The sequence below is a fragment of the Salvelinus fontinalis genome, chromosome 38 (assembly GCF_029448725.1).
Source record: "Salvelinus fontinalis isolate EN_2023a chromosome 38, ASM2944872v1, whole genome shotgun sequence".
In the NCBI taxonomy this organism is placed as follows: Eukaryota; Metazoa; Chordata; class Actinopteri; order Salmoniformes; family Salmonidae; genus Salvelinus; species Salvelinus fontinalis.
In genome coordinates this window covers 13673592-13694825 of record NC_074702.1, presented here as the reverse complement: position 1 = coordinate 13694825, position 21234 = coordinate 13673592, and the positions used below count along the sequence as shown (strand labels likewise).

The 21234-nt window shown below is 45.5% G+C and overlaps 1 protein-coding gene across 1 annotated transcript in view; it reads left to right on the top strand.

Moving 5' to 3' along the window:
• The window catches only part of LOC129837142 (IgGFc-binding protein-like), a 52783-nt gene that overhangs the window by 21878 nt on the left and 9671 nt on the right, over window positions 1-21234 (top strand). Inside the window, exons 5-30 of the mRNA XM_055903057.1 lie at window positions 1648-1801; window positions 5803-7029; window positions 7236-7576; window positions 7695-8268; window positions 8360-8964; window positions 9127-9697; window positions 9855-10453; window positions 10544-11087; window positions 11249-11445; window positions 11672-11810; window positions 11957-12282; window positions 12401-12974; window positions 13066-13670; window positions 13833-14403; window positions 14561-15159; window positions 15250-15793; window positions 15955-16151; window positions 16378-16516; window positions 16663-16988; window positions 17107-17680; window positions 17772-18376; window positions 18539-19109; window positions 19267-19865; window positions 19956-20499; window positions 20661-20857; window positions 21084-21222. Of these exons, the coding sequence (XP_055759032.1) occupies window positions 1648-1801; window positions 5803-7029; window positions 7236-7576; window positions 7695-8268; window positions 8360-8964; window positions 9127-9697; window positions 9855-10453; window positions 10544-11087; window positions 11249-11445; window positions 11672-11810; window positions 11957-12282; window positions 12401-12974; window positions 13066-13670; window positions 13833-14403; window positions 14561-15159; window positions 15250-15793; window positions 15955-16151; window positions 16378-16516; window positions 16663-16988; window positions 17107-17680; window positions 17772-18376; window positions 18539-19109; window positions 19267-19865; window positions 19956-20499; window positions 20661-20857; window positions 21084-21222 (12061 nt within the window). The remainder of the gene's footprint in view (window positions 1-1647; window positions 1802-5802; window positions 7030-7235; window positions 7577-7694; window positions 8269-8359; window positions 8965-9126; window positions 9698-9854; window positions 10454-10543; window positions 11088-11248; window positions 11446-11671; window positions 11811-11956; window positions 12283-12400; window positions 12975-13065; window positions 13671-13832; window positions 14404-14560; window positions 15160-15249; window positions 15794-15954; window positions 16152-16377; window positions 16517-16662; window positions 16989-17106; window positions 17681-17771; window positions 18377-18538; window positions 19110-19266; window positions 19866-19955; window positions 20500-20660; window positions 20858-21083; window positions 21223-21234) is intronic.

Here is a 21234-nt window from a genome sequence, read left to right as displayed (position 1 = left end):
TTAGTTCGCAACGAGCCAGGTGGCCCAAACTGTTGCATATACCCTGACTCTGCTTGCACTGAATGCAAGAGAAATTACACAATTTCCCTTGTTAATATTGCCTGCTAACATGAATTTCTTTTAACTAAATATGCAGGTTTAAAAATATATACTTCTGTGTATTGATTTTAAGAAAGGCATTGATGTTTATGGTTAGGTACCTTTGTGCAAAGATTGTGCTTCTTTCAGCAATGCACTTTTGTTAAATCATCACCCGTTTGGCAAAGTTGACGTAGGCTGTGATTCGATGGTAAATTAACAGCCACCGCATTGATTATATGCAACGCAGGACAAGCTAGTTAACCTAGTAATATCATCAACCATGTGTAGTAACTAGTGATTAAGTGAAGATTGATTGTTTTTTATAAGATAAGTTTAATGCTAGCTAGCAACTTACCTTGGCTCCTTGCTGCACTCGCGTAACAGGTGGTCAGCCTGCCACGCAGTTTCCTCGTGGAGTGCAATGTAATCGGCCATAATCGATTGTTATGAAAACTTGAAATCTGTCCTAATTAATCGGTGGTGTCGACCTCTAATCATGACTCTTGGTACATCTGACTGAGGCAGGTATAACCATGCATGGTGTAACTCAAGGCATATAGTATTTTCAATATATGGATGTGATCCCCATTGTTTTCCCACATATAAGCTTTCTTTTTACAGGTCCACTCAAAAGCATGTGGGATGAAAAGACAATTGTCATCTCACAGCTTCATACGACTTCATTGCTTTTCTCAGGTAGCTAGTTATCATATTCCATCTTCTTATCATGTGTTCATTTGTATACTATCATTTAGTAAAGCATTATTAGAATGTTGGTTTTACAACAACCGTCACCAAGAAGCACACAAGTACCACAGTATCTTTGGTGATCTAATACAAGAGAATTTAAGTTTCTCCCTAATCCATGGCTGTATTGTCTGTCTCCTTCCTTAGTCATTATTGAGGTTCAATTGCCTATTTCACCTATGGGAGTGTCAGCTCCAGGTAGTGACATCACCCTTAGATGCTCTTTACCTCCGTATGAAAACCTGAACCTCAACCACCTGATTGTCAACTGACAGTGTGGAGAATCAGTGGTGGTCCACAGCTATTACCATGGGAGAGATCAGCTGGAAACATAGTGTTGTTTACAAGGGACGCACTCATCTGTTTGAAGACCAGCTCGCTGTGGGAAATGTCTCACTTAGACTGAGTGGTGTGCAGCTGAGTGACCAGGGCCAATACACCTGTGATGTGACAGATGAACAGGGAGGCACCCTGGAAAAGCTACTACTTTTAGTGAGATGTTAGAGAGCGTATTTTTGTCCATTCAGATTTTTTAGGAATCTTGCATGTATGGGAGATTAAGAGACATAAAAGTATTAAGCTATCTGCACAAAATAAACTTAGTCATCTACTTGCCTAAAGCCCTTTGCAGTCAGAATTCTCCTTTGTTAAGAGCTGAATATGAGTATTGTTGTTTTTGTTTACCCCTGGCCCCCTTCAAGAATCCACAGCTCAGCTGTCTGTACAGTCATCCTGTGACAGCTTCATCATCACCCTCACCTCCTCCCAGGGTTTCCCCCCAACCTTATGTGTGGTGGACGGACTCCAATATCCAATTAGAGCCACGGCCGTATCGGTCTGGACAGCAGGGAGCGCTATGAGGTCCACAGCTCCATGGAGGTCAGGCCAAACAGTACACTCACCATCATTGCTGAAATGAGACTGGATCTCAATCAAAGCTTCACCCGCTCGCTCACCCTCCACCCACTCCCAGGTAAAGGTGCGACCTACCGACAGGTTTAGGGGTAGAGCAATGTGACCAAGTATGGATCACTGATTTAGTGATGAAATATTAAAACCATTTCATAATCACTAATGGCTAAACCCTGACAAGAGATTACTCCTACACAAGTTCTGCAATGTATGAATTCTAGACAAAATTTGTAGTCAAACACCCATCCTAAATATGGATTTGACATTTCACTTTGAGGGCAAATGAGTCATATGAGCATTGTGTATAGATGTACTGCATGCAAGAATAACACCATTGCAGAGTGCAACTTTCCATGACAGGAACTGTTTACAATGACCTCAATGAAAGGTTCAGTGACCAGGCAGTACTACTAGAGGAACAGGTCTTTGGGATGTGAAGCTGAAAGCCTGTCTCTTTCTCTCTTCTCCTCCTCTTCAACAGAATGCTGTGAGGTGCCTCTTGCAACCGGGGGCAGACCTGCTTCGACATTATTAGGGATAGTTCTCTTAGCAGCGTTAGCAATGCCACTCATTTTGTACTTCAGACACAAGCCTGAAACACAACAACACCAGCTGGTCCCACATGACTATACAACAGGACAAGATGAGGCTCATGAAACAGAGACTTGATAGATCATGAACAAAAACGAGTTATAAAAGTCTAGCTTACAGGACTGTTTCAACGTCACAAATATAGGTGTGTGTGTTGCTGCCTTCTGAAATATTTCCACTCCCTCTTGGTCATGTATTATAGAGTACTGCTAGCAGTGGACTTTGCTACTCTCTGCAGCCCTATGTAATCCAGACTACTTTGTTTTTTTCGGGGATGCAATGCTGTCATGAAGGCGAAGGGTGGCTGCTTTGAAGAATCTCCAATATACATTTATTTTGATAACACTTTTTTTGGTTACGACATGATTTCATATGTGTTATTTCATAGTTTTGATGTCTTCACTAGTATGCTACAATGTAGAAAATAGTAAAAAATAAAGGAAAACCCTTGAATGAGTTGGTGTGTCCAGACATTTGACTGGTACTGTCCATTTGGTACAATGTTATTGTCAAAAAGGTGGCCTGGTAACAACAACTGGGAAAAGTACTATCCCCCTTACAGTTGGGCTGGTTGAAAAGTTGATGCTACATGACGAGGTGGATGTAACTGCAACGTCTGGGGCATATTACAGAAATATTTCACGTTATTACATGGTACTTGGAGTCACTCTGTGAGACAGTTCATTACATTACCAATTTACTGTTGCTGCAACGCAGGCATTTTGAAAGCAACTGTTCAACCAGCATATCAACCAATAGTTGTTACAAGCTGTTGCAACAAGACATGTTTGACAAACCTTGAGCCACCCACAGAAGGTACATATACAAATACAACACACCTACTCCTCCATCCCCACCTTAAATATATTTGTTTTGTAAATCCGTACGTTGACCCAACAGGAAAAGGTTACTAATAGGAACTTTTCATTTTATGGGAGGAATTTGCATTGTCACTTAGATAAAGAATGAAATACAACCCTGGTTGTACCCTGATAGCAGTTCAAAAAGATACCCTCTTACACATCACCCTCAGAGCTAGACTGTGAACCCATACACCAGCCTTCACACCACCACTACCTGCCTTCGTCCCATCTAAGCCGGTTCGTGGAATACCCCTGTCCCTCCCAGAGGACTTTGACGGCGCGTCATCGACCTGTACCTTGCTCGCTACGCCGACGCTAGCTCGCTATGCCGACGCTATCTCGCTACGCCGACGCTATCTCGCTACGCCAACCCTAGTGATAGCAGTTCAAAAAGGTGCCTTCTGACACGTCACCCTCAGAGCTAGACTGTGAAACCATACATGCATTTGAAGCACTTACTTATACATGCATTTGAAGCACTTTACTTATATTGATGACAGGGATAAGGCCAGCCTGTGCCCATCCTTTCAAAGTGCCAAAGAAACTAAGCAAGAGGAGTGTTTTGTCTCTGAGCTGCAATGCCATGTGGGCCTACTGTTGGTTACAAGAGGAGACATTTTAAAGTTTAATAAATATGTCAGCAGCTCTGTAATGCATTTCAGATACTCACCTCCCCCCTTAAACTATACAAACACGCCCATGACATGATGTGTATTTAAGACAAATAAATCCTCACCACTTTCGTCACCCCCAAAATCCTCATGAGGTTCCATAGTAAATTCTTGTTCAGACCTCTGTCACCCTATTCTTTATTGAGCTGACAGTAAATCTGATCTGGCTCTCAGATCCTGTTTCAATAACAATGTTTCTGTAAAGGCATCCATGGTTTGTGTAAGTTCTCCTCACCCGTCTCCTCTTGACATACACTTAAAACATCCATGTGTATGTAATGAGCACTTCTTCTAATCCATGTTTAAATAATTCCATAAAACAATTAATTAAACGCCCATGATATTTTGAATAATTTGAAAATACATTGTTATTTTATATGGTCCCAATTTTTAATACGTTTTTATTTAACCTTTATTTAACCGGCCAAGTTAATTAAGAACAAATTATTATTTACATCACTACACAGTGATGCTAAAAACTATATAATAATTACATGGTTTACATGCCTTATAAGAGGTATAATAGTTGATAGTACTATGTAACAACTACCCACACTAGTTACATTATGCTGCTATATTAACATTATGTGATACGTAATATAAAGTGGGACCTTTTTTAAAGTTTTATTCTATTGCAAAAAAATAAATAATTGTTTCTGGTCAGTAGGCCATAGTTTGGCAATATTATTTACCAGGTCTCTATTACAAAATCTAAATGGGACAAACCTGCTTAAATACATTTTTTATTTTATATATGTTGAGGTAGATTGAGGTAACATTTTATGAAACAGATGTTTGTTTCCAATTTCTTTTAAAAGTATTGCTTACGAGGAAAAATACTATGTAAATGTTTTGGTTAGATGGAAAGTTCAGACACGCAGTTGTCAATATATGCATTACAGTCATGCATACGCTATGTTGACTTAATAAGTACGGTAATTCAATATTTTGTCAAGGATGTGTTTTTCTTTTACCCATCCTCTTCACAATATAAGACACCCTCTCATCCCTCCCTGTCTATTACATCCTTCATGGTCCCACCAACAGGTAAAGTATGGACATCAAATCAGTCTTTTGGATTAGAAATATTGGTGAATAGAGTCAGTTGAAGATCAAATTATTACGGAGATGAAAGTGAATTGAAACAAACTATTTCCTGTCTTTGTAGATACATGTACAATGTATTAATGCAAGCTAATTTATATTTACAAAACATTTATGTAATTTATTGATGGATATAAACGAATTAAAGTAAATGCATTTAATATGATTTATATATGTTTTCTCTCCTGTCAGTAGCTACTCTATAATCTAATCTAAAACAAAACTGATTTAGTTTTTACATCATTTTCCATTTTGTTCCATGTCATTTGTTGACTGTGCATTTTAGTTTCCAGCTATGGGGAAAACTTTCCTGCTTTGTGTGGCTGTCACCCTATTCATAGGTAAGAATCACAGATTACCTTTCAATATTCCATGTCATGTAATCACTGCCAGCATTGAACAAGTTGATCATTTATTATTATCTTACATTATGGGGAAACATAAATCTACAGTAGCTTGGCAAATGAAATCTTTCTAGCCTCCTCTATTTAGATAGTACATTTATGTTGTTTGTTCTGCAGGGCACACTATATAGACATAATACTGGTTAGAAAGCTATACAGGGGGAAGCGACAGCATGTGTATTGTTATGTACACAAACATTTGTATAAGGTCATGTCATTCAAGCAAAAACAAATTATTTTGTGCCTTACTAAATTGACACTTGACAGTCAGTGAAGTCAGCAAGAGCATTCGGAGCAAGACAATTGTACTGTACTTAATTAAGCTATAGTATATGTTTCATTATTAAACTGATATTACATTCGTCAAATGGTTGTGAAAAGAATGCAGGTGCTCATCTGTAAAATTGTCTTTCTTCCTTTATGTTTTAGTGGTCAGTGGATCATGCCCAGTGGGGCGGGAGTTCATTACTGCCTTTATGCCTAACTATTTGCTGAGCTACCATGATGATCAGAGTCTTCAACTGGCCATAACCACACAGGATTATCCAGCCATTGTTCAAATTCAGGTCAATGCAATCGGCTTCTCGACCTCAGTGAAAATAGAGAAACAGAACACCAAATGGATCGCCATACCTGGTACCGCTGAAATTGGGGGTCCAGGAGCTTCCACCAAAACAGTGCAGGTCACCTCCAACGCTGACATCTCAGTGGTGGCCTTCAACTACAAGTTCTCGACCGGAGACAGCAGTGTGGTCTTTCCAACTGACCAGCTGGGTACTGACTATGTGGTCTTCACCCCCGATGAGGGTCCAAGCAACATGCACAAGCTTATGTCTATTGTCAACGGCAAAGAGCCCAACAAGATCACGATCATCCCTGTCTCCAACATAAATCTCAGTGGCTTGGATTCCTGGAAGCAAAGAAATGCGGTGATTGTTACCATGGAACCATACCAGGTCTACCTCTACCAAAGCTACACCACTTTCACTGGGACCAGGGTCAAAGCCAAGCTTCCTGTGGCGGTCCTGGGGGGACACGAGTGCATTGCAGATGGAGGCCGCTGCAATCACGTCTACGAACAACTGCTACCAGTACAGAGCCTCTCCACCAACTACTTGGTTCCCTCCATGCACATGACCCAATCAACAGACTTTGTCAACATTGTGGCCTCAGAGGACAACACTCTAGTGAAGATCTTTGAGGGAAAGGTATCCACTGCTAAAGAGCTGAATGAGGGGCAGGTGTATGTGGTTTCTGTCCAACCCAAATATCCGCTGATCATCAAAAGTGATAAGAAGGTCATGGTGATGTACTTCAGCAACAACAAGCCCTACGATCCGTTCCTCACCAACATCCTCCCAACGTCTGATCTAGCCAATGAGTGGTCGGTGGACACGCAGAGCAAATTCGAGAGCACATTGGTCATTGTCTCCGAGGGGGAAGGGATCAAAACCATTAAAGTCTGTGAGAAAAATAATTGTGTGAAATCTCTCCAATGGACATCATTCAACTCAGACCCTAAGTACATGTGGGTCAATATTCCATTGGGAGAGCAGCAACAGCATTTCTCTATCAAAGGCGGCTCCCTCATGGCTGTTTACGTTTATGGTGGCATGCCAAGAGACGGCTACGCTACAACAGGAGTATGTTCCAAAGGTACGCTGTTTAATTGACACATCCACTTAACTGGCCTATCAACTGCCCCTCCACACCTCCCCTGTTAAAGAGGTCAACTCTTCAACAACCCAATGCAACGCAACACATTGCAATTCTACGCAACACAATAAAACAAAATGCAACACAACAAATGCACTGCATGAAAACTAGAGTTAGTCTTGAATGTTGCTTCTGTTCTCACTCAGGCACTGCCCCACCCACTCCACCACCAGACCCCTGTGAGAACGTCAAATGCAGAGAAAAGGAAGAATGTACAAAGGGGGTTTGTGTGGCCCAGTCCAAGGCCACCTGCAGGGCTGTGGGCGACCCCCACTACCTCACCTTTGATGGGGAGCGATTTGACTTCCAGGGCACCTGCTCTTATGTCATGGCCACGGTTGTTAAATCTGAACCTGGCCTCATCCCGTTCACTGTCCTGACCAAGAACAACCACAGAGGGAACAAGAGGGTGTCTTTCGTAAGGAAAGTCTCAGTCACGGTCTATGGGCTGACTGTTGTGATCAGCACGCATAAAGGGAAGGTTGAGGTAAGTAACAAGAGACCAGAGGGAAATGATCAGGATTGGGGTTGGTTCCATGTTAAATTTGGTCAACCCAGGAGGTGAACTGAGTGGTTTTTCCATATGCTTATTGATCTTTTCTTAGGTGAATGGTGAGAATGTCTACCTGCCTGTGACCCTAGCCAGGGGAAACCTAACAGTGGTGTATAGTGGCAGCTATGCTGTTCTGAAGACAAACTTTGGCCTGAAGGTTATGTACGACTGGAACATGAAGTTCTACATCACTGTCCCCAGCAGCTACTTCCGCACCCTGGGTGGGCTCTGTGGGAACTACAACGGGGATCGCAATGATGAGTTCACTAACCCCAAAGGTAACAAGGAACCCACAGTGGTGAAGTTTGCCCAGAGCTGGAGAACTGAAGACGGCGACTTGTTCTGTCATGATGACTGCCAAGGGGAATGTCCTAGCTGCACTCCGGCTCTCCAACAGGAATACAAGGGAGAGAAGTTATGTGGTCTATTGGCCAAAAAAGATGGCCCATTCGCCAGCTGCCACAAGGTCCTGGACCCAGGCATGTTCATGGACAACTGTGTCTATGACGTCTGCATCAATAAAGGCATCTATCAGTTCCTCTGTGAGAACATGAAAAGCTACAATGATGCCTGTTTGGCCGAGGGGGTCAAAATTAGCCCTGAGTGGAGGACAATCACTGGATGCTGTGAGTTTTCCTCTTTCCAGACATTTCATGCAGACTTTTACATTGCACTTTTCACTATTATTTAAATCTATTTCTCATTTCACATTTGCAGCACTGGAATGTCCGTCAAACAGCTACTACGAGGCGTGTGGCACAGCTTGCCCTGCCTCTTGTTCAGATCTAGATGCTGAAGCAAAGTGCAAGGAACCCTGTGTGGAGACCTGTCAATGCAACAAGGGCTTTGTCCTCAGTGGAGACAAATGCGTCTCCAAGGAGAGCTGTGGCTGCTCATATGAAGGACGATACTACCCGTCTGGAATGAAGTTCTGGGAAGATGACAAATGCACAAAGCAGTGTGAATGCAATCCAGGAACAGCCAAGGTTGAATGCAAAGCAACAGCATGCAAGAAGTCAGAGATGTGTGGCCTGCAGAGTGGTAAGAGAGATTGCTACCCAACATCTTATGCCACTTGCCAAGGTTCAGGCGACCCCCATTACCGCACGTTTGATGGCAAGAGGTTCGACTTCCAGGGAACGTGTACTTACGTTCTCTCCAAATTGGTCAGCAAAGATGACAAGTCTCTGGCGCCTTTTGAGGTGCTTGTAAAGAATCAGAATAGGGGGAGGAACACGGCAGTGTCTTATACAAAAACAGTCACCATCATTGTCTTCAAAAACATCATCACCATGAGTAGGGACAACCCTGGCAAAGTATTGGTAAGCTACCTTAAAAAGTTATCCATTCCAAATGAATTACATAATTTCATTCCGGGTTTACTTGGTCAATGAGCTTTTATGATTATACTACTTAATGTAAGAGGAAATATCAGGACAGTATCATCCTTCGTGTTTCATTAACGTTTCTTTCTCTCTTCCCAGGTCAACAACCAGTACGTGAACTTGCCATTTGATGTAGAAGATGGTCAACTGTCCATCTTCCGCAGTGGGTATTTCGGGGTGGTGAAGACCAAATTTGGCCTGACACTGAAGTTCAACTGGAACAGCCACGTCTCCCTAACCCTCCCCAGCTCCTACTCAGACCTCATCGGAGGGCTCTGCGGAAACTGGAACGGCCAACGGAACGACGACCTCCTCAAACCAGACAAGAGCCCTGCCAACACCCCAACAGTATTTGGGGACAGCTGGAAAGTGGGGAACGACCCTGGCTGCTCCAGCGACTGCGACGGCAAGAAGTGCCCCACCTGTGACCACAGCCTGATGCTTGATTACCAAACAGGGAAGTATTGCGGCAGGATCACAGACAAAAACGGTCCGTTCAAGCACTGCCACGCCAAGGTGGACCCCACAGAGTACTATGAGGACTGTGTGTTTGATATGTGTCTGTACCGTGGCCATGCCTCTGCCCTCTGTAACGCCCTCAGCACCTACACCACTGCCTGCCAGGATGCCCCTGCCAAGGTGGAACAGTGGAGGTCGGACAGCTTCTGTCGTAAGTAGTGCACAGACACACCTCATCAGATGTGTATTTCAAAACAACGACTGTAACAATTATGGTCATTACAATAAGTCAGAAGTGGCTTGTCTAGCTAACAGCTCCTGGTTCCGACATTATTCAATTGTATCATGTTTGACCTAATGTGTTGTAGCATCTTCCTGCAAGGCCAACAGCCACTATGAGGTGTGTGCCTCAGGCTGCCCCCAGACCTGCAGCGGCCTCGATGAGCCTGAGAGCTGTGAGAACTCCCTGTGCACCGAGGGCTGTGTCTGTGACGACGGCTTCATACAGAGCGACAGCGAGTGTGTGCCGCTGGCTGAATGTGGCTGCATTCACCAAGGCCAATACTACCTGATGGGCCAGGTGTTCTTCCCCAACGGCCAGTGCAAAGAGCGCTGTGTGTGTAAAAAGGATGGACATATGGAGTGTAATGTGAAGTTTGCCTGCGGTCCCAATGAGAAGTGCCAGGTCCAAGACGGGGTGCAGGCTTGTATACCCATGAGCACAGGCACCTGCCATGTGAGCGGGGCCAGAAGATTCCACTCGTTCGATGGCAGCTGCTTCAGCCTACACGGGGACTGTGTGTACAAAATGTCGGAGGTTGTGGAGAAAGACGGATCGATGGCTCCGTTTGTTGTGTCAGTGCAGCAGTTGACCAAGATGGATGATGCAATGGTCACCAGGAGGGTTGAAATACAGGCCTACAAATACAAGATATCTATGTCTCCCAGAGTTATATGGGAAATAACGGTAGTTTTCTGTCTTGATCTACTCATTTCAGTATTAAAAAGCAACACTTGATTAGAAAACGGATGTTTTCAATCTTTCCTCCTTTCCCAGGTGGATGACGTTGCAACAAATCTCCCACTGTCACTCGGAGATGGAAAGGTCAGGGCCTACCAGAACGGCATTAACATCATCGTGGTAACAGACTTTGGCTTGATGGTGACCTACGACACCGTTGCTGGCGCCATCATACAGCTTCCATCCACTTACAAAGGTGTTACCGGTGGTCTCTGTGGCAACTATAATGACAAGAAGGAAGATGACTTCCTGCTGCCCAGTGGGCTGCAGGAGCCGTCTGTGGAGAAGTTTGCAGCGGGGTGGTTAGTGCTTCAGGAAGGGGTCAAATGTCAGACAGGATGTGACGGTGGCTTGAAGTGTCCTCCCACCAGTGGACCCCCGCCGGCTTGTAGCATCATAAAGTCAACCAAGGGTCCATTTGCCCAATGCCATGCTGTTGTGCCACCACAAGAGCACTTTGAGGAGTGCATGAAGGAGGGAGAGGGTGGGGATGCCCTGTGCCGCCACTTACAGACATATGTGACTTTCTGTCAGGCATCCGGTGGCCTTGTCAGCAGCTGGAGATCTGACCAGTTTTGTCGTGAGTAAATTTTGATATTGAAAGTTGATTTACCTTATCCTGGTTTATCTTAGTGTGCAATATTTCTCTGACCTAATGCTCTGCTGAAAAACAATTGAAGCTGAAGCTGATTTCAGTTTTTTGATAGCATGCATCTCCTCCCATTTCCATCTGTCCTCTAGCTCTGACGTGTCCAGCTAACAGTCACTATGAGTTGTGTGCCGACACCTGTTCTTCCACCTGTGGCTCTCTGAGTGAGTCTCCCAAATGCCCACTATGCCAGGAGGGCTGCCAGTGTGACGATGGATTTGTGTTTGATGGTGGCAAGTGTGTTTTACTGGAGAACTGTGGCTGTGTGGTTGATGGACACTATTACAAGGTGATTACTGATTTATTGACAAAAATGGCCATTTCATATCCCAGAAATGCAATAATATACTAAAGTCATTATTACAATTATAGGCCTATATCTGTTCTACGCTACATGCAAAAATATATAATCAATCTCTATTCTTGGTAAATATTTATTGTTTACAATCATCCTATGGTTTCCACCATAGTATAAACACTCAATGATATCACTGACATGTTTTGCTGGTTTTCAGTCTGGCCAGTCTGTGATGCTTGGCAACTGTTCTGAGACCTGCAGCTGTGCAGCAGGAGTATTCACCTGCAAGAACTCACAGTGCAAAGAGGGTCAGAAATGTGGGTTGAAGAATGGAGTCATGGACTGCTACAGCACAGGTAAAAAACATTAATAATAATGCAACCAAACAGATATGGCTTTGTGTTAGTACATTTGGATGTGGAATTTTGGACTTTGTTGATGTTTCTATTTTGATATTGCAATGAGCAAGATATGTTAACATCTCTAATACCCATTTTGTCAGACCCCTGTGAGGGTACTGAGTGCCGTGAGAAGGAAAACTGTGTGGTGAAGAACAATAAGGCGGTATGTGTGGCCCAGTCCAAGGCCACCTGCAGGGCTGTGGGCGACCCCCACTACCTCACCTTTGATGGGGAGCGATTTGACTTCCAGGGCACCTGCTCTTATGTCATGGCCACGGTTGTTAAATCTGAACCTGGCCTCATCCCGTTCACTGTCCTAACCAAGAACAACCACAGAGGGAACAAGAGGGTGTCTTTCGTAAGGAAAGTCTCAGTCACGGTCTATGGGCTGACTGTTGTGATCAGCACGCATAAAGGGAAGGTTGAGGTAAGTAACAAGAGACCAGAGGGAAATGATCAGGACTGGGGTCAGTTCCATGGTAAATTTGGTCAATCCAGGAGGTGAACTGAGTGGTTTTTCTATATGCTTATTGATCTTTTCTTAGGTGAATGGTGAGAATGTCTACCTGCCTGTGACCCTAGCCGGGGGAAACCTAACGGTGGTGTATAGTGGCAGCTATGCTGTTCTGAAGACAAACTTTGGCCTGAAGGTTATGTACGACTGGAACATGAAGTTCTACATCACTGTCCCCAGCAGCTACTTCCGCACCCTGGGTGGGCTCTGTGGGAACTACAACGGGGATCGCAATGATGAGTTCACTAACCCCAAAGGTAGCAAGGAACCCACAGTGGTGAAGTTTGCCCAGAGCTGGAGAACTGAAGACGGCGACTTGTTCTGTCATGATGACTGCCAAGGGGAATGTCCTAGCTGCACTCCGGCTCTCCAACAGAAATACAAGGGAGAGAAGTTATGTGGTCTATTGGCCAAAAAAGATGGCCCATTCGCCAGCTGCCACAAGGTCCTGGACCCAGGCATGTTCATGGACAACTGTGTCTATGACGTCTGCATCAATAAAGGCATCTATCAGTTCCTCTGTGAGAACATGAAAAGCTACAATGATGCCTGTTTGGCCGAGGGGGTCAAAATTAGCCCTGAGTGGAGGACAATCACTGGATGCTGTGAGTTTTCCTCTTTCCAGACATTTCATACAGATTTTTAGATTGCACTTTTCACTATTATTTAAATCTATTTCTCATTTCACATTTGCAGCACTGGAATGTCCGTCAAACAGCTACTACGAGGCGTGTGGCACAGCTTGCCCTGCCTCTTGTTCAGATCTAGATGCTGAAGCAAAGTGCAAGGAACCCTGTGTGGAGACCTGTCAATGCAACAAGGGCTTTGTCCTCAGTGGAGACAAATGCGTCTCCAAGGAGAGCTGTGGCTGCTCATATGAAGGACGATACTTCCCGTCTGGAATGAAGTTCTGGGAAGATGACAAATGCACAAAGCAGTGTGAATGCAATCCAGGAACAGCCAAGGTTGAATGCAAAGCAACAGCATGCAAGAAGTCAGAGATGTGTGGCCTGCAGAGTGGTAAGAGAGATTGCTACCCAACATCTTATGCCACTTGCCAAGGTTCAGGCGACCCCCACTACCGCACGTTTGATGGCAAGAGGTTCGACTTCCAGGGAACGTGTACTTACGTTCTCTCCAAATTGGTCAGCAAAGATGACAAGTCTCTGGCGCCTTTTGAGGTGCTTGTAAAGAATCAGAATAGGGGGAGGAACACGGCAGTGTCTTATACAAAAACAGTCACCATCATTGTCTTCAAAAACATCATCACCATGAGTAGGGACAACCCTGGCAAAGTATTGGTAAGCTACCTTAAAATGTTATCCATTCCAAATGAATGACATAATTGCATTCCGGGTTTACTTGGTCAATGAGCTTTTATGATTATACTACTTAATGTAAGAGGAAATATCAGGACAGTATCATCCTTCGTGTTTCATTAACGTTTCTTTCTCTCTTCCCAGGTCAACAACCAGTACGTGAACTTGCCATTTGATGTAGAAGATGGTCAACTGTCCATCTTCCGCAGTGGGTATTTCGGGGTGGTGAAGACCAAATTTGGCCTGACACTGAAGTTCAACTGGAACAGCCACGTCTCCCTAACCCTCCCCAGCTCCTACTCAGACCTCATCGGAGGGCTCTGCGGAAACTGGAACGGCCAACGGAACGACGACCTCCTCAAACCAGACAAGAGCCCTGCCAACACCCCAACAGTATTTGGGGACAGCTGGAAAGTGGGGAACGACCCTGGCTGCTCCAGCGACTGCGACGGCAAGAAGTGCCCCACCTGTGACCACAGCCTGATGCTTGATTACCAAACAGGGAAGTATTGCGGCAGGATCACAGACAAAAACGGTCCGTTCAAGCACTGCCACGCCAAGGTGGACCCCACAGAGTACTATGAGGACTGTGTGTTTGATATGTGTCTGTACCGTGGCCATGCCTCTGCCCTCTGTAACGCCCTCAGCACCTACACCACTGCCTGCCAGGATGCCCCTGCCAAGGTGGAACAGTGGAGGTCGGACAGCTTCTGTCGTAAGTAGTGCACAGACACACCTCATCAGATGTGTATTTCAAAACAACGACTGTAACAATTATGGTCATTACAATAAGTCAGAAGTGGCTTGTCTAGCTAACAGCTCCTGGTTCCGACATTATTCAATTGTATCATGTTTGACCTAATGTGTTGTAGCATCTTCCTGCAAGGCCAACAGCCACTATGAGGTGTGTGCCTCAGGCTGCCCCCAGACCTGCAGCGGCCTCGATGAGCCTGAGAGCTGTGAGAACTCCCTGTGCACCGAGGGCTGTGTCTGTGACGACGGCTTCATACAGAGCGACAGCGAGTGTGTGCCGCTGGCTGAATGTGGCTGCATTCACCAAGGCCAATACTACCTGATGGGCCAGGTGTTCTTCCCCAACGGCCAGTGCAAAGAGCGCTGTGTGTGTAAAAAGGATGGACATATGGAGTGTAATGTGAAGTTTGCCTGCGGTCCCAATGAGAAGTGCCAGGTCCAAGACGGGGTGCAGGCTTGTATACCCATGAGCACAGGCACCTGCCATGTGAGCGGGGCCAGAAGATTCCACTCGTTCGATGGCAGCTGCTTCAGCCTACACGGGGACTGTGTGTACAAAATGTCGGAGGTTGTGGAGAAAGACGGATCGATGGCTCCGTTTGTTGTGTCAGTGCAGCAGTTGACCAAGATGGATGATGCAATGGTCACCAGGAGGGTTGAAATACAGGCCTACAAATACAAGATATCTATGTCTCCCAGAGTTATATGGGAAATAACGGTAGTTTTCTGTCTTGATCTACTCATTTCAGTATTAAAAAGCAACACTTGATTAGAAAACGGATGTTTTCAATCTTTCCTCCTTTCCCAGGTGGATGACGTTGCAACAAATCTCCCACTGTCACTCGGAGATGGAAAGGTCAGGGCCTACCAGAACGGCATTAACATCATCGTGGTAACAGACTTTGGCTTGATGGTGACCTACGACACCGTTGCTGGCGCCATCATACAGCTTCCATCCACTTACAAAGGTGTTACCGGTGGTCTCTGTGGCAACTATAATGACAAGAAGGAAGATGACTTCCTGCTGCCCAGTGGGCTGCAGGAGCCGTCTGTGGAGAAGTTTGCAGCGGGGTGGTTAGTGGTTCAGGAAGGGGTCAAATGTCAGACAGGATGTGACGGTGGCTTGAAGTGTCCTCCCACCAGTGGACCCCCGCCGGCTTGTAGCATCATAAAGTCAACCAAGGGTCCATTTGCCCAATGCCATGCTGTTGTGCCACCACAAGAGCACTTTGAGGAGTGCATGAAGGAGGGAGAGGGTGGGGATGCCCTGTGCCGCCACTTACAGACATATGTGACTTTCTGTCAGGCATCCGGTGGCCTTGTCAGCAGCTGGAGATCTGACCAGTTTTGTCGTGAGTAAATTTTGATATTGAAAGTTGATTTACCTTATCCTGGTTTATCTTAGTGTGCAATATTTCTCTGACCTAATGCTCTGCTGAAAAACAATTGAAGCTGAAGCTGATTTCAGTTTTTTGATAACATGCATCTCCTCCCATTTCCATCTGTCCTCTAGCTCTGACGTGTCCAGCTAACAGTCACTATGAGTTGTGTGCCGACACCTGTTCTTCCACCTGTGGCTCTCTGAGTGAGTCTCCCAAATGCCCACTATGCCAGGAGGGCTGCCAGTGTGACGATGGATTTGTGTTTGATGGTGGCAAGTGTGTTTTACTGGAGAACTGTGGCTGTGTGGTTGATGGACACTATTACAAGGTGATTACTGATTTATTGACAAAAATGGCCATTTCATATCCCAGAAATGCAATAATATACTAAAGTCATTATTACAATTATAGGCCTATATCTGTTCTACGCTACATGCAAAAATATATAATCAATCTCTATTCTTGGTAAATATTTATTGTTTACAATCATCCTATGGTTTCCACCATAGTATAAACACTCAATGATATCACTGACATGTTTTGCTGGTTTTCAGTCTGGCCAGTCTGTGATGCTTGGCAACTGTTCTGAGACCTGCAGCTGTGCAGCAGGAGTATTCACCTGCAAGAACTCACAGTGCAAAGAGGGTCAGAAATGTGGGTTGAAGAATGGAGTCATGGACTGCTACAGCACAGGTAAAAAACATTAATAATAATGCAACCAAACAGATATGGCTTTGTGTTAGTACATTTGGATGTGGAATTTTGGACTTTGTTGATGTTTCTATTTTGATATTGCAATGAGCAAGATATGTTAACATCTCTAATACCCATTTTGTCAGACCCCTGTGAGGGTACTGAGTGCCGTGAGAAGGAAAACTGTGTGGTGAAGAACAATAAGGCGGTATGTGTGGCCCAGTCCAAGGCCACCTGCAGGGCTGTGGGCGACCCCCACTACCTCACCTTTGATGGGGAGCGATTTGACTTCCAGGGCACCTGCTCTTATGTCATGGCCACGGTTGTTAAATCTGAACCTGGCCTCATCCCGTTCACTGTCCTAACCAAGAACAACCACAGAGGGAACAAGAGGGTGTCTTTCGTAAGGAAAGTCTCAGTCACGGTCTATGGGCTGACTGTTGTGATCAGCACGCATAAAGGGAAGGTTGAGGTAAGTAACAAGAGACCAGAGGGAAATGATCAGGACTGGGGTCAGTTCCATGGTAAATTTGGTCAATCCAGGAGGTGAACTGAGTGGTTTTTCTATATGCTTATTGATCTTTTCTTAGGTGAATGGTGAGAATGTCTACCTGCCTGTGACCCTAGCCGGGGGAAACCTAACGGTGGTGTATAGTGGCAGCTATGCTGTTCTGAAGACAAACTTTGGCCTGAAGGTTATGTACGACTGGAACATGAAGTTCTACATCACTGTCCCCAGCAGCTACTTCCGCACCCTGGGTGGGCTCTGTGGGAACTACAACGGGGATCGCAATGATGAGTTCACTAACCCCAAAGGTAGCAAGGAACCCACAGTGGTGAAGTTTGCCCAGAGCTGGAGAACTGAAGACGGCGACTTGTTCTGTCATGATGACTGCCAAGGGGAATGTCCTAGCTGCACTCCGGCTCTCCAACAGAAATACAAGGGAGAGAAGTTATGTGGTCTATTGGCCAAAAAAGATGGCCCATTCGCCAGCTGCCACAAGGTCCTGGACCCAGGCATGTTCATGGACAACTGTGTCTATGACGTCTGCATCAATAAAGGCATCTATCAGTTCCTCTGTGAGAACATGAAAAGCTACAATGATGCCTGTTTGGCCGAGGGGGTCAAAATTAGCCCTGAGTGGAGGACAATCACTGGATGCTGTGAGTTTTCCTCTTTCCAGACATTTCATGCAGATTTTTAGATTGCACTTTTCACTATTATTTAAATCTATTTCTCATTTCACATTTGCAGCACTGGAATGTCCGTCAAACAGCTACTACGAGGCGTGTGGCACAGCTTGCCCTGCCTCTTGTTCAGATCTAGATGCTGAAGCAAAGTGCAAGGAACCCTGTGTGGAGACCTGTCAATGCAACAAGGGCTTTGTCCTCAGTGGAGACAAATGCGTCTCCAAGGAGAGCTGTGGCTGCTCATATGAAGGACGATACTACCCGTCTGGAATGAAGTTCTGGGAAGATGACAAATGCACAAAGCAGTGTGAATGCAATCCAGGAACAGCCAAGGTTGAATGCAAAGCAACAGCATGCAAGAAGTCAGAGATGTGTGGCCTGCAGAGTGGTAAGAGAGATTGCTACCCAACATCTTATGCCACTTGCCAAGGTTCAGGCGACCCCCACTACCGCACGTTTGATGGCAAGAGGTTCGACTTCCAGGGAACGTGTACTTACGTTCTCTCCAAATTGGTCAGCAAAGATGACAAGTCTCTGGCGCCTTTTGAGGTGCTTGTAAAGAATCAGAATAGAGGGAGGAACACGGCAGTGTCTTATACAAAAACAGTCACCATCATTGTCTTCAAAAACATCATCACCATGAGTAGGGACAACCCTGGCAAAGTATTGGTAAGCTACCTTAAAATGTTATCCATTCCAAATGAATGACATAATTGCATTCCGGGTTTACTTGGTCAATGAGCTTTTATGATTATACTACTTAATGTAAGAGGAAATATCAGGACAGTATCATCCTTCGTGTTTCATTAACGTTTCTTTCTCTCTTCCCAGGTCAACAACCAGTACGTGAACTTGCCATTTGATGTAGAAGATGGTCAACTGTCCATCTTCCGCAGTGGGTATTTCGGGGTGGTGAAGACCAAATTTGGCCTGACACTGAAGTTCAACTGGAACAGCCACGTCTCCCTAACCCTCCCCAGCTCCTACTCAGACCTCATCGGAGGGCTCTGCGGAAACTGGAACGGCCAACGGAACGACGACCTCCTCAAACCAGACAAGAGCCCTGCCAACACCCCAACAGTATTTGGGGACAGCTGGAAAGTGGGGAACGACCCTGGCTGCTCCAGCGACTGCGACGGCAAGAAGTGCCCCACCTGTGACCACAGCCTGATGCTTGATTACCAAACAGGGAAGTATTGCGGCAGGATCACAGACAAAAACGGTCCGTTCAAGCACTGCCACGCCAAGGTGGACCCCACAGAGTACTATGAGGACTGTGTGTTTGATATGTGTCTGTACCGTGGCCATGCCTCTGCCCTCTGTAACGCCCTCAGCACCTACACCACTGCCTGCCAGGATGCCCCTGCCAAGGTGGAACAGTGGAGGTCGGACAGCTTCTGTCGTAAGTAGTGCACAGACACACCTCATCAGATGTGTATTTCAAAACAACGACTGTAACAATTATGGTCATTACAATAAGTCAGAAGTGGCTTGTCTAGCTAACAGCTCCTGGTTCCGACATTATTCAATTGTATCATGTTTGACCTAATGTGTTGTAGCATCTTCCTGCAAGGCCAACAGCCACTATGAGGTGTGTGCCTCAGGCTGCCCCCAGACCTGCAGCGGCCTCGATGAGCCTGAGAGCTGTGAGAACTCCCTGTGCACCGAGGGCTGTGTCTGTGACGACGGCTTCATACAGAGCGACAGCGAGTGTGTGCCGCTGGCTGAATGTGGCTGCATTCACCAAGGCCAATACTACCTGATGGGCCAGGTGTTCTTCCCCAACGGCCAGTGCAAAGAGCGCTGTGTGTGTAAAAAGGATGGACATATGGAGTGTAATGTGAAGTTTGCCTGCGGTCCCAATGAGAAGTGCCAGGTCCAAGACGGGGTGCAGGCTTGTATACCCATGAGCACAGGCACCTGCCATGTGAGCGGGGCCAGAAGATTCCACTCGTTCGATGGCAGCTGCTTCAGCCTACACGGGGACTGTGTGTACAAAATGTCGGAGGTTGTGGAGAAAGACGGATCGATGGCTCCGTTTGTTGTGTCAGTGCAGCAGTTGACCAAGATGGATGATGCAATGGTCACCAGGAGGGTTGAAATACAGGCCTACAAATACAAGATATCTATGTCTCCCAGAGTTATATGGGAAATAACGGTAGTTTTCTGTCTTGATCTACTCATTTCAGTATTAAAAAGCAACACTTGATTAGAAAACGGATGTTTTCAATCTTTCCTCCTTTCCCAGGTGGATGACGTTGCAACAAATCTCCCACTGTCACTCGGAGATGGAAAGGTCAGGGCCTACCAGAACGGCATTAACATCATCGTGGTAACAGACTTTGGCTTGATGGTGACCTACGACACCGTTGCTGGCGCCATCATACAGCTTCCATCCACTTACAAAGGTGTTACCGGTGGTCTCTGTGGCAACTATAATGACAAGAAGGAAGATGACTTCCTGCTGCCCAGTGGGCTGCAGGAGCCGTCTGTGGAGAAGTTTGCAGCGGGGTGGTTAGTGGTTCAGGAAGGGGTCAAATGTCAGACAGGATGTGACGGTGGCTTGAAGTGTCCTCCCACCAGTGGACCCCCGCCGGCTTGTAGCATCATAAAGTCAACCAAGGGTCCATTTGCCCAATGCCATGCTGTTGTGCCACCACAAGAGCACTTTGAGGAGTGCATGAAGGAGGGAGAGGGTGGGGATGCCCTGTGCCGCCACTTACAGACATATGTGACTTTCTGTCAGGCATCCGGTGGCCTTGTCAGCAGCTGGAGATCTGACCAGTTTTGTCGTGAGTAAATTTTGATATTGAAAGTTGATTTACCTTATCCTGGTTTATCTTAGTGTGCAATATTTCTCTGACCTAATGCTCTGCTGAAAAACAATTGAAGCTGAAGCTGATTTCAGTTTTTTGATAACATGCATCTCCTCCCATTTCCATCTGTCCTCTAGCTCTGACGTGTCCAGCTAACAGTCACTATGAGTTGTGTGCCGACACCTGTTCTTCCACCTGTGGCTCTCTGAGTGAGTCTCCCAAATGCCCACTATGCCAGGAGGGCTGCCAGTGTGACGATGGATTTGTGTTTGATGGTGGCAAGTGTGTTTTACTGGAGAACTGTGGCTGTGTGGTTGATGGACACTATTACAAGGTGATTACTGATTTATTGACAAAAATGGCCATTTCATATCCCAGAAATGCAATAATATACTAAAGTCATTATTACAATTATAGGCCTATATCTGTTCTACGCTACATGCAAAAATATATAATCAATCTCTATTCTTGGTAAATATTTATTGTTTACAATCATCCTATGGTTTCCACCATAGTATAAACACTCAATGATATCACTGACATGTTTTGCTGGTTTTCAGTCTGGCCAGTCTGTGATGCTTGGCAACTGTTTTGAGACCTGCAGCTGTGCAGCAGGAGTATTCACCTGCAAGAACTCACAGTGCAAAGAGGGTCAGAAATGTGGGTTGAAGAATGGAGTCATGGACTGCTACAGCACAGGTAAAAAACATT